The 13,895-nt window shown below is 35.7% G+C and overlaps 1 protein-coding gene across 1 annotated transcript in view; it reads left to right on the forward strand.

The window, feature by feature from the left end:
• ipo11 (importin 11) overlaps window positions 1-13,895 on the forward strand; it is a 111,408-nt gene that overhangs the window by 71,936 nt on the left and 25,577 nt on the right. The window contains exons 23-28 of the mRNA XM_005795039.2: window positions 4,285-4,364; window positions 4,450-4,530; window positions 7,316-7,411; window positions 7,742-7,855; window positions 9,512-9,633; window positions 13,618-13,713. Coding sequence (XP_005795096.1) covers window positions 4,285-4,364; window positions 4,450-4,530; window positions 7,316-7,411; window positions 7,742-7,855; window positions 9,512-9,633; window positions 13,618-13,713 — 589 coding nt within the window. The remainder of the gene's footprint in view (window positions 1-4,284; window positions 4,365-4,449; window positions 4,531-7,315; window positions 7,412-7,741; window positions 7,856-9,511; window positions 9,634-13,617; window positions 13,714-13,895) is intronic.

The following is a 13,895-nucleotide window of genomic DNA, read 5'->3' on the forward strand; positions in this document are numbered from 1 at the left end:
GCAGCTGACCTTGTTCAGCAACTGGATCAGCTGAGAGGCTTTTTTTCTTTTAACTTACAAAAACTCAATTTGTCATAGTGTGGCTTTCATGTTTTTCTGTCTTTGCTCAAAAGTGCTATGTTTCCTACCATCTCTGCTTCAGAACAGAACACTGCTCAACAATGTCCTTACTGCTCATTTAAAGTCAGACTTGTGTGCTTGCTTGTCTGTTTAAATCCATTATTGTGCTCATTTTGTGCATAGGCACACGGAATGTGTTTACTCTAATTTGGCTTCATACTCAGTGTAATGTTGAATATTCATATAGACTGATGTGCTGACTAAATAGGCCCTGGAATGCTTTGCATACTTGACCAGATAACAGATGGTTGCATACATTACCCCCATTATGGCTGACAGCCGGCCGAGGAAGCACATGGCATACATCAGCATCAAAATCACCTGGGTGAACCAGCACTGTGGTCCAAGTGGGCTTGTGATTCATGACTCACCATGGAGATTTTAATCTTTTCTACACAAACCTAATAAGCAAGTGAGCTGTTTGATCAGGTTAAGGCTCTTTATGATGCCCGAGTTCAGAGGGTTTGGTCTAATTATGATGACTTTTAAATTTATAGTTGTGAGATGCAACTTTAAAAAAAAACATTTTGTAAACATTTTCATCTTCTTAATTATCTTTTGTGCCTTGGGGCAATTAAACCTTCAAAGATATTAGGTTCTTTTTATGCAAAGTTAAAAGTTATCCTATCACCTCTAAAATGAACTCTGGATTTTAAGAAATCAGTAAACAGCCATGAAACGTTTAGTTTTGTTTGTGAAAAGAGCAAAAATTTTATTTATGTCAACATGATGTATTGGCTTCACTCTGGGCTTTTGTGAAGTTTTCTAAGTGCCTGCTGTCACCCTGTGTTACTTCAAAGCTACTCATGAAAATGTCGGTCTTGGTGAACGTGTGCAATTTTATCAGACTGTCGGGTTTGTTTGTGTGGTAAGATTGTTGGCTCCCATTTGTCAATCTTAGGATCAGGTCTTCTTACTCTCATTTCCATCTTAATCCTCCTTAACGCTCTCACTTTTTTGTAAACATTTTGACTACAGCTCTGTTGACTACCGGTAACACCATAAATCTTCTCTTGTTTGTGATTGTTCAGGTTTTAGTCCTGGTAGTTTCTCTTTACATCTCTTAGGGCTCATAAAACCCAGTAATTTCTGTCATTAACGCTGTACTGTACATTACATTGCAGAAGTATTTTGGTATTTAAGTGATAGACCAACACAGAGCAGCATGTGGTGTTCATTTGTATTCAACACCTGCGAGTCAGTATTTTGCACAACCTCCATTCTCTACAAGTCTTTTGTGGTATTGCTCCACCAGCTTTCTACATCTACAGACTGATTTTTTTGTCCATTATTCTTTGTAAAATAGCACAGGCTCAGTCAGCCTCGATTGAGAACATCTGTCAATGTGTTAAGTCTCAATTAATTTGGGTTCATTCTGCCAGATGAATATGGTTTGATCGACACTATTGTACTGTATTGTAGCTTTAGCTGGGTGTTTGGTCCGACTCTTTTCCTCAATAATATCCTTCCAGTGTTGATTTATTTTTAGCTCCATTCATCTTTCTGTCAACCCTCACTAGCTCTCTGTCCCAGGGAAAATATGCCTCTTAATAGCCTGATACTGCCACCACCCTGTTTCACTATGAGGATAGCGTATTCTGGACGGTGGTGTGTTTTTGGTCAAACACAGCATTTCCGTGAGGGCTAAATGGGTCTATTTTCTGACAAGGGCATCTTCTTTCACTTGTTTACATTAATCATTGAAAAATGCATATTCTATTTCGTTTTTAGAATTTGGACAGTTTGTGTCTGAAGTAGAGGTACATATCTGATTACCTTTGCAAAGAACTTTACAGCAGGACTATACTTTCTCATGTCATCTCATTATCATTGCACCTACTTCAATTTTTCAGTGTAAGAAGAGAGGTTTTTCCATTTGTATGACAAACATGGAAAATTTTAAAATGTTGACTGTTTCCATTTTCCACCTTCTATTGCCAGGTGTAGAAGTATATAAGAGCACTCCCTGTTTAGTACATAACATCAAACTGCATAATCACACAACTCTGAGAACACACTTGTCATTATTACACAACTGGTGGTTCAAGAGTCAATTAACATTTATTGTAGAGTCATTTTACTACATTCACCTCAAGCTATTGAACGACACTCTTAAACTGAAAAGCAAAATCTGTCCACTTCATAATCTACTCTGTAATTTTGTGGTGTTACCATGAGGACCATTTATTTCGTGCTGATTTTCCAAATTCTTCTCAAGGTTTTTTTAATTCTAGGTTTAATACTATTGCTCTGTTAAGAGATGCACCAAACATGTTTTTACTACCCATTCTATTCAGCCAAATCTGATGTCTCTATAGGAACTAAGAAGAATTCAAAGTATATTTTCTACCCTTGTTGTTGAGGATTTACTGCCTTGCAAAACACAAAGGCATTAGATTTAACATATTGCTTTTGAGCCATAGTAAATGAAACATTGACCAACATTTGATGTGTATGAGTTTGGTGATGGCTCTTATCAACATGCCAACACCATTTTGATGGCATTTTGAACTGTCTTTCTTCCGCTGAATTAATAGTTATATACCGGAAACTGAATATGGTCAACGTTGAGTGTTCTTCCTTCAGTAACAACTTTCACACTAAAGAGTGCTGTTGGTGAAACGTACTGTGGTGTGATAACAAAAATAATGAGTAATTTTAGTTTTTGACCGGCTGGCAAAAACTCGGTTGGTCAAACTGAAAATGATCCAATTCCAGTGACAGGTTGATTTCTCTATGCACGTTTTTTTAATGATACGCTTACTGATTTTTTGGGGTTTTTTTTGTTTCATTACAAGAGAACTATTCAGCTCCTGTTCCTGTCATCTATCCAAGTTAGACATTGTGTTTGTAAGGTGTTGCAATGTGCTTAAGTATTCATACAACCTTTTCTTAACAAATACACATATCCTAGCCAGCACCTAATCTGTAAGATTTCATTTTCTGTGTGTTAACATGAAGCTAGACAGCCCAACTTGTATAAAATGCAGAGCTGAAGCAGAACCAATTTAATGGATAATAATCTCACAGGGCACACTTAATAATGCATGTGCAGTTCTTCTTAATGGTTTCTTACAACCCTTCTATTTGTCCTGGCTGCTCAGCAGCTACTTGAACTTACTTCCAGGCCTGTGAAGCTGATGCTACAATATTCATCTGTTGCATCATGGTTCCATCCAGTATTTCTTTCACTGCTTAATTATGTTCAAAGTTGTGCTTTTATCAGTAGATGTAGCAATGTGAAACAGATCTAACATCTAGAATTAGCTACTTCTATTTAAACAAATCACTAATTGTCCTGATGTGTTCAAATAGTAGCAACATAACTTAGTCAGTGAGGGAATACCATTATGAAAAAGTGAGTGAAATATATTTTTACAGGTATTAAAAAAAACAACATGAATAAATAAGTAATAAAGTGCAGAAGACGACATGCTGTTGAGTTAAAATTTGATCAAATGCTTAAAAAAAAAAGTAAGCCCAAGTCATAAAGGGAGGTTCAGAGTTATCTCCAGTATGAAGTCAAGCTATTGGTGTGAAACTAACCTGGAGCCTCATGACAGAATCCAAGTAGCATCTTTGTTCCAGAGTAAAAAGTTGAGTGTCAACACCAACTCAACGACCATAGTTCAACAGAAAACGTTTGGAATGACATCAAACATGTTGCTTATCAGTCAAAACAAAGAAATGCAAATCAAATCATCCATCTCTGGAATACCTGCTCACAGATGCCCGAAGTGGGAAGTCCACACAGTTTTGAAGCAGTTCTCAGAACTAAACAGCTAGTTCAGTAATACACAGGAAAACTACATTTTCAAGAAGTTTTCAGTTTGTGAAGAAAAATGTAGGCACCCCTATTGCATTCTTATTTTCTGGAGCATGAGAACAAATCCTATCCAGTTTCTTCTACATTTTAATTTGTAATAGAATGTGAAGACTTCGTAATTTGTGTGTCAGTACAAGCTAATCAATGGCTTTATTCATTTTTTACATGCACTCTTTTGACTTTTTTTTTTAGATTTATTAAAAAGAAAAATTCCAATGATTTCTTCATATATAAATAAAAACCTATTAAGTCCATGACATTTTTTCACCTGTTTCAATTTTATCAAATGGACCAAATCTGCAAATTTAGCAGCTCATGTGACAATGTTTGTTTTTCAGAGCTGAGCTCCGAGAACCTCCGCACCTGTTTTCAGATTATAAACGCCTACCTATACTTGTCTGCCATTGAGTTCCTGCAGGTGGGAGAAACAATCATTTTAAAGAAAAATGCAGAATTTAAATGTTTCTAATCAGATTTCCAAATCCTTCTTTTCTTTTCTACAGAATTATGGCGAATCGTTGTGCCGATCCTTTTGTGAACTTCTAAAGGACATTACAAATGAGGGACAAGTCCAAGTACTAAAGGTAACTTAAAGTTCTCTGTGACCATAAAATCATCTCGTCAATTTTTGTTTATTTTTTGTGTGGCGTGCAGAACATTTATTTCCAGTTGAAAACGCAAACTAGTATTTTAAAATGATACATTTTAACCATCAGTACTTAATTTTTTTTTTTTTTGATTACTGATTGATAAACGCTCTCTCAAAAACAAAAAAATCATTTCACTTCCATCTTGTTATAGACAATGGGACCTTTAGGTTTAAACCAGGTATTATTTAGATGCTATCAAGCAAAGCTTTAAAGTTCTTTATTTTTTGTAGTTTTTTCACTTATTTTTTGAAATGGAGTCATGGAGAATAAAAATCTTCTTTTAAAGAATTTCAGTCTACATGCCAAAAAAAAAAAAACTGCAAAAAGCATCATCAGTGTTCTTTTTAAATACTAAAATGTCAATAATGGACACAAATAAATCTGTGTCTGGAAAAGTATGAAATGAAAGTGTGTAGAAATATTTTCTCTTCATCTATATTTCAACTTTTTCCAACCATTTTTTCTCAGTTATTTTTTTTTTTCATTGTAGACTAACACAGTAAAGAGATTTTTTTTTCTGCAACTTTTGTTGTAAGTGAATTGAAAATGATTAGGATCATCTTTTTTGAAATAAGGTTAAACATTAGCGTGGATTACAAGATGACTTAGGCGTCCTGTAATATCGAGTGTGAATAAAGAAAGGTTATCTTGAGTATTAGGAGGATTAATAAAAATATGTTAATCATAAGGCCATGCCTGCAGAACTCTGAATGAACTTTCATATATAAATAGTTGTTGCACTTAGTGGATTTGCAGAAAGGACAAAAAGGTGATACCCCTTCAAGTAATGGGCATTTCCTTATATTTAAAATAATGCATGGTTTGCATTCTTCTTGAATTGGTAAAAAAACAAAACACTTTTACTATTTTAGTGGTGTGTTTTGTAAATGCAAATAGGTTTTGTGTTATATAGGTTCCTTTTTTTATAATTTCCTCATTGTTGGACAATAAAGTATTTATTTTCTCTTCTAAAAGAAAATGACTGAATAACAATCTCAGAATTTACGTTTCCCAAGAAAACTGTTTTTTTACAGCAGAGCTGGGTGTCAGCAGAATGCCTGTAATTCCACAAAGCTTGAGCTTGTTTAAGCCTGATGGCTTATTGCACATCTGGCTGTGACTAATGTTGTTGACTAGGGAAAGAAGAGCCAGCACACGGTTAACAAACAAACAAACAAACAAACATGTCTACATAACACATTCCGACAATGGAGGACAGCTTGTGCTAATCAACATGAGCTGTTTGAGGAATCCATATGTACTGCAGCGGTTGGTTTGACCACTCAGAAGCAAAATAAGTTAAACATAATTATCTTTGGTAAATTGGCAAATACCTGCAAGAATTGTTTCTCTCTTCATATTTTCTTTTATTTACTTTCTATAAACATTTTTACATTTTCTGGTTGTACATTTTCGTTTTCATATTTATGTTGCTGGACCCAGAGTCATAATTGTAAGATTCTCTTCTAGGTGAAAAACCCAGTAAGCAGTGTTTCATTGTCACTGCATTTGTACTTCTAAAACAGATTTTTATATGGTTAATAGGAAATTATTTTTAAATAAAATTTAAAGGTTTTGTAGTATTCACTTGAGGATGTGCAGAGGGAACTCTTTTATCTAATCATCATGTATTGTCATATTTGTTGCTAGATTAATTTTAGCTCAGTTCAAACTAAGAATAAAGCATGTAGAATGGAATGTTGATACTGTTCAAATAAAGTCATCACAGTACCAGTAGCATCACGAAGGTGTCAAACAAGAGAGCAAGCAATGACTGTGTGTTTAGGATTACCATAAGCTGAAGAGAAAATATTATTTTTTCTGTTTCAACATCTTTATGTAAACTAAGCAGAATGAGTGAAAACAGTATTGGAGATGATGTTTTAGAAAGTAAAGATATCAACTCTGAAAAGATATATTATTCTTATTATGATTTGGCAGATTAAACTTGGATTGCCTGATGATGCTGAATAGGACATGTAGCAAATGACTCGTCGTAGAACTTGTCCAGGGCTCTATTCAGTCAGGACATCCATAGAGATTCGGCTACTGGAAAGGACTATTTTGCTTAGGACATAAAAAAAAAAAAAATCATGTGAGATGAACTCACCAGTTTTCATTTTTGGAGTGAGAGAAACGACTTGCCAATAGACAGTCTACAGAGCTCTGACTGACTAGTTTCAGACTCGTATGTCATAATAAAGGCAAGTAACAGCTGCTACATCCTGACTTCTGATTCCTGAGAAAAAAATCTAGCTGACAAGTTTCTGTTTTTTTTGTTTTTTGAAAGATGAACAGTCCAACTATTTAAAAAAAGTAAATACTAGGTTTGCTTTTTACCATTTGAAGATTTATAAATCAATGCATATATTTGAGAATAAATGTTATAGTTGGGACGGGCATCCAGGTTCTGTTCAGTAAGGAAAAAGGCTGGAAACCACTGAAAAATGGCTCTATTTAAGAGCCATTACCTGATGGAACACATCCACATGTCTAACATTATTTCAACAAAAACAGCCATCCTTCTCTGCAAGTCATTGAACCTGAGTGATTCGATGTATGTATATATACATTTTAATAATTGTGCCCTATTTACTCTCTTAATATCCCTTCATGACCTCTTTTTTTTTCCTGCCTCCCTTCAGAGTTTTACTTTTGTGCTTCTCTTTGCTAAATTTTACGTGCCTCCCTCATCCTTGGTCTCCATGTGTCTCTGCAGGTGGTTGAAATAGCTTTAAAGGTTAGCCCTGTACTGGGAGTCCACATGTTTCAGCCTCTGATGCCAGCTGTCTTTAGAGGTATCGTGGATGGGGAGGTGAGGATTTTCTTTCATCTCATGCACATCTGAGTTAAAGTTATCTGTAATATGTTACATTTTTTAAATTAGTGATAGAGTATGCCATACACCACACAGATTATTCTTTTAAATATTTATTTCTTTGTATACCATCAGTTCATGGTGGCATATATTAATCAGACAGTAATTAAAGACATAGGCCACCATTTCAGGATTTTCTCATATTTATTACTACTTCCATCTTTCCATCAAGGTTAATAACCTGCTGTATCCTTAGTTTAGTTAAAGCACTACCAAATACTCATTTGTGCATATCTGATATGATTTTTTTGTGTGTGTGATTTGCAGCGTTATCCTGTTGTGATGTCCACCTACCTTGGCATCATCGGTCGAGTCCTGCTCCAAAACTTTAGCTTCTTCTCCTCTTTGCTCTCTCAAATGGCCTCTGAATGCAACCAGGAGGTGAGGCTGATGTCTGCCCTTCTTTTCTGTCAACTCAGCAACATTTTGTCTGAGAGACAAAGTGGCTGTTAAAAGGAAATCATTCAGGTTGAGGCTGAAGTAATTACCCAAAGAATTGCAAATGGGAAAATTTTTAAGCCTTGGCATCTTGACTTTGCTTCTTCCATCATAAAAAATTAGGGGTTTTTTTATTTCTAAAATTACACTTGTCTTTATAGCACAATTTGAAGCTTGCAAAATAAATATCACAAAATAAGTTCTTTTTCTAACTTCGCTTGGTATTTCACTATGGGACAGCTTGACCATCAGCCATTAGCCTCTAAGAGCTGGGCAGACGTGGTGGAAGAAGAGTCCTTGAAGTATTTACCCAGCACTGTCCAGGCCTGTCGTGGCACTGCATACAGAATGACTAAAAACAGTTAAACAGAGATAAGCTCGCCTGACTGTTCTCAGGGAGCTTTGCTGTAGTTTTCACAGAGGAAGAAAGCGAGAATGAGTTGAGAGGCGTAGATTGGCCGTGATAGTGGACGGTGGGTGGAGCTACGGATCAACTTGTCTGTCACAGACAGATGTGATCCAGTGTTGGGTCACGCTGAGGCGATTCCGATAGTGAAACATCTCACTCTGTTATCAAAGAACCAGGTGTTACTTTAATTAAGCCAACATTTTCCATTCTAGCAGCCCTTTTACACTTGATGTGTACCATGTGCCAATTTAGAAATCAATTGGTACATGAAAGGAAAGGGATGATTATTTTTGCTGGCACTTGTATGATGGTAGCATATTCTGAAATAGAAAAAAGTTGAAACACTTGTCTTTTAATTCTTTGTTAATGCTCTCTTTGTTGCTTTCTTTTTTACTTTTTTTATAACCTCTTTTTTTAATTATTGATTGAACATTTGAAATGATCAAGATATGATGCACCTTTGGCAGGTAGAAAAGTAAAGGACTGGGAAGAAATAACAATAGAAATAATATCAAGCTTTTTTCAAAAATGACTTAAAGAAACATGACGAAGCAAGCAAATAATTATAAGACCAAACAAGATGTCTGCAAAATAAAAATGAGATAAAAAGTTAAATAACAGGACCTCATGAAAGTAATCACACCCAGCATTTATGAACAACCATTCTTGGAGGGTTGTATTTAGCTCCATTCATTTTTTTTATCAACTCGGATTATGATAGAGAAGCATCCCCACACCACCATCATCAGGTTTTATTGTGGCATACACATAATGGCTTTTCCACTACACACACTGCAGGTCAGCCAAGAAGGTCAACTTTTTCTTATTTGTCTCAGATTGTTCATTACCACCTGTGCTGTGTCCTCCTACCTGGCTTGTAACAAACTTCAAATAGGAGTTTGTAAAGTGTTATGAAACAATGATTATTTTTTTGTATTGCATAAATACCAGATATTTATGCAAATATCAAATTTCAGTATATATCAAAATATTTCCCACCCGAGATGTGGATCTCTGTAGATGTTAGGTGCTTCTTTGTTGAAACTGAGCAGCATTATCATACACTCTACATTTTCAGATATGTTAAGCAGTTGGTGGAACTAAAACAAAGTAGTTGGACATTTATGGTTGCAACAAGGTGTATGATTACTTTTGCTAAGCTTTCTAAATCTCTTTGCTCTAATTTATAGATGGACCAGTTGTTGGGGAGCATGATCGAGATGTGGGTGGACCGCATGGACAACATTACTCAGCCTGAGAGGAGGAAATTGTCATCTTTGGCCCTTTTGTCTCTTCTCCCATCTGACAACAGGTAAAAAAAAAGTCTATTTCCCTGATGTATGCCCATGTGCTTTCGAGTTATTTTCTCCCAAATATTGTCGGCTACTAAAATAAAGAAGCACTTGACAGGGTCTTTCAATGCAACCACCCTGACTTGGATAAATACCTTAATAGATATGTTCTCAAATTTCATACAAATAGTATTATTAGTGCATTTTCCATAAATCTCATGAATTCAGGAGTGCTGGTGTTATTTTCAGAGAATTACACACACGTCTACCACCATAAGTTTAATTTACATCTCTCTTTAAATTTTAATACCAAATGTTTTAGTAAGGGAGATGAAAAATGCAAATATGTACTGAGCCAAAAGTCTCAAGTGTGCCGGATTATTGTGCTGTGAGTCAACACCATCTGGCCAACATCTGTCACTCACCAGTTAAGAGCAAACATATAAATACTCACAAACACTTAAAAGTCTTGCCCTCTTTTGCCGAAACTTTTAATGGATCATACTACGGTTTTAGAACATTTCCTGTGAAGCAGCTGTTGAAAAATCAAAACGGCACACTCCCTAGTGCTGTAGGTTAAATATGTATTTAGAAGCAGAGAATTGTGTGTGCTGATTGCTGAGCAGGAATGTCAGTGATGTGCAAAGAAACAAGAGATGATGTGGTTGTCCTGCAATTTGAGGTATAGTGTCCTAAAATGAGCTGCAACTCATTTGCATTCTTTGACAGGAGAAGCAAGGTGCATTGTAAATGTCTGTATGTACAGTGAACCCTCGCTATAACGCGGTTCACCTTTCACGGCCTCGCTGCTTTGCGGAGTTTTTTGTGCAGTTTTTTTTTCACAGTGCATTGTGTTCTGCATCCTGATTGGTTAAACAGTCTCCGTGCTTCTTCTCTACCTGTGTGCCAATAACGTTACGGTATTTAAATATACGTAATACAGCTTGGTAAATTTTGGCAAATATTTTTGCCCAGAAGCAAAAAGAGCTACAACAACTACCGATAACTATGTTCTTCTCTCGAAAAAACACACCTGCACCACAGGCTTCAGAAGAAAAAGACACTAGAGAGCGGAGTCAGGCTGCAGCATCACAGTCAGAGGCACAGTGAAATACGCGAGTCACAATTTGTCCTACTGTACTTTGTTATGATGATTAAAATGATTATTTTACTGTAGTTATTTGTAAGAAAGGCTTTGTTCATTGGTTTCAATGTAGAGTATTTAATTATGCTGTATAATAATTGTAAAAAATAAAGGTATCTACTTCACGGATTTTGCCTTTCATGGGTTCTTTTCGGAACGCAACCCCCGCAAAAAACGAGGGTTCACTGTACTTGCTATCAAGGAAGTTCTCAATTTATTGTTTTAATAGAACTTTTCCAAAAATGGTACAAACAGTTCTTTGTGCTGTTTGAAGTTCAACTTTTTGTTTGATGTCCCAACTGGGAGTTTGTTTTTAATCAAGATTTAGGGAAGCTCAGTGTTCTGCTAACCAGATATGGTAATCATAGGCACAGGCAGGCATGAAATCCTTTGTTACACCCCCATGCTTGGAGCGCAGCAGCAATAGATTATGACAGCTCAGACAAGTGCTGCATGGAAAATCAACTATCTCAAATACAGTTAAAGCCAAAATTGAAGAAGTCCGTATCTTGTCTATAATTTCCCTTATCCTGCTTTTTTTTTTTCTTTTGATCTTATTTTAGTCAATGTGATGTATCTATCCTTCATAGGTTAATGTTTGTGTACCTCAATTTTAGCATATGAATACTTGACCTTTCGTTATACTATACATTGAACCCACATGCAAACTAGATTTGCATTAAATATTGCATAGACAAAGATAAAACTTGCTAAGTAATAGATTTTTTTGCAAGCTAAACATTTATGGAAAACAATAGTACAAGTATTTACATTTGATGAGTTATTGTCTTATTGTCTGCAATACGTCAAGCACCAGATTCTTGCTTAAGTTAAGAGTCCATTTTCTGTAAAAACGTTTTAAAATTCCTTCAACAGATTCAGAAGAAGACCCCCATACATCCCAACATCAACTAATTACACCTAGACAAGAGTGTGGTGGAATGATGAGTCATCTGTTATTTTTTGCCACAATGTTTGAGGCTCTCGGAAACGTAATTACTTGTAAAATGACTGTTGCGGTCGGTTCAGATAAACAAATCAACCCCTACATGTTCTATGTTGAAGCAGAAATCAGCGCATATGACGCACAATGCTGCAGGCATTCAATACATACAAGTACAAGAAGAAAGAAAATAAGAATGAAAATACACAAACATATCTGCCTTCAAATCTGTCATTTCTGTTGAATTGAGCATCTTCTTTGGAAGAATCAAAACCTGCCATGTAAGGAAGTTCTACTTATGCTTGAAAAACAGTCTGAGATCTGTGGTGTCGAGAAACAAGATTAAATGGAAAACGAACACTCGAAGCTTGTGGAGAGAGGTAGTCAAGCATGGGAATACGTCAGTAGAGTACTTAGCATTTAACCTAAAAATTAAAGTTCCAGTGTTTTTGGATAGTTTTGTCTGCTTTAACATGGAATTACGATGTCCAAACAACAGTTCACCTCAGATGTTCATAGTTTTCTAATTTATTTCTGAACAACTGTCTGACTACACAAATGGCAACATAAAATCTTTACTAGACCTCCCTATCAGTCTTTTATGAATCTGTGCACAAGCAGGTGTTTACAAGCAGGTGCTTACTTTCTGTTTTGATGTTACTTGTTGCTAATTTTGTTAAGTTGCTGACCTAAATGAATGGTCTGTAAACAACGGTTTTCTCACTTGACTAGCAAATCAGTGTGCTCCACTGCGCCCAGACCTTTCTCAGACAGCTGCTAGTTGAGCCTTGATGATAAAATTGGCAATTAACAGGATTTAAAATCACACCTTATCTGTTAACAGATTTTGTATTAGCAACAAAATAAAAATAAAATATTCTCCAATGGCATATAAAATAGCTATTTCAGTTTTGATTATCCTAATTTTGCTAATGTGGAGCAGAGGACATTGATATGGTCTTAACACCAGTGTATATAACGTTCTGGGTTAAAGTCGGAGAGAAAAACTATACCTTTAACAAGAACCATTTTACAAGGACTCAAAAAGAAAAGTGAGCGATTAGCCCAAATCCGTTCTTTAGTAATTGCTGAAAAATCATTCCCACCCATAACAAATCTGGGACAGATATGTTTACTCTCGATATAATACTATTTCATGCTGAGTTTCTATGTTTTGCCAGACACTGAACTTTATGCAGCGTTGTCAGGGTTCCACAGTTCATGAATATGTCAAGTTCAGATTCATGAACTTGACAGCCTTTGATATTTCAATGCCCATTCCCACATTTATTCTGTTTCTGTATTTTTTCCACCTCTATCTTTATATATTTTTTGACATATGAAGTCGTCTTCTTTGTTTCACTGCTTTTTAAGAATGACTCAAATAATTCATCAATGATTGCTGGTCGTCTCCAGGCTCAAGTCGTGTGTGTTGCCAGCGTGGGCTTCTGCATTACAGGAAAAATCACCATAGTAGACAATAATGCTAGATGGCTTTTATGTGGCCCTTGGACAATTTCTGCAGTTAGAAATTTTGTGCTTTTAATATGTTGTTTATTTTTCCAATAGAAACATGTTTTTACTCATTAATGTCAGAAAACATTTTCAATAATCTGTTTCTCACATTTTGATTTAGACGTTCAATTATCCCCTGCCTTGAAATCATTTAGAACACTAGTTGTTGAAATCCACAGCCAAATTGTTGTGGTAGGAATTTCCTATGAATCAGAATGTAATTATTTTTTTGCTTGGCTTTTTATCACTTTTAGTGATAGAGGGTTTTGCTGTGTTGTGATGTTTCTCTAAATTGAGCGTGTGTTTTGTTGAACCAGTACACCCACTAATACATGGGAAAGCAGACAGCTGTTACATTAACAACGTCATGACTAATGAATCTCGTGTATTCTGTGTTGTCAGTGTGATCCAGGACAAATTCTGTGGCATCATTAACATTTCTGTGGAAGCTTTGCATGATGTGATGACAGAGGATCCAGAATCGGGGACCTTTAAAGAGTAAGTTCTTCTTCTTTTTTTTTTAACTAATTTGTTGGGAGATGAAATGGAATAAAATTTTAATTTGCAAGTAAATCATGCAGTTCAAATAACATAATCAAAGAAGATGGGCACATGTTGAAAATTCAAAATAAAATGCTAAATTTTTGTCATAGCTTCAGGCCATTCCAGTGCAAAAACTG

Source organism: Xiphophorus maculatus, chromosome 12 (genome assembly GCF_002775205.1).
Source record: "Xiphophorus maculatus strain JP 163 A chromosome 12, X_maculatus-5.0-male, whole genome shotgun sequence".
NCBI classification, from domain to species: Eukaryota; Metazoa; Chordata; class Actinopteri; order Cyprinodontiformes; family Poeciliidae; genus Xiphophorus; species Xiphophorus maculatus.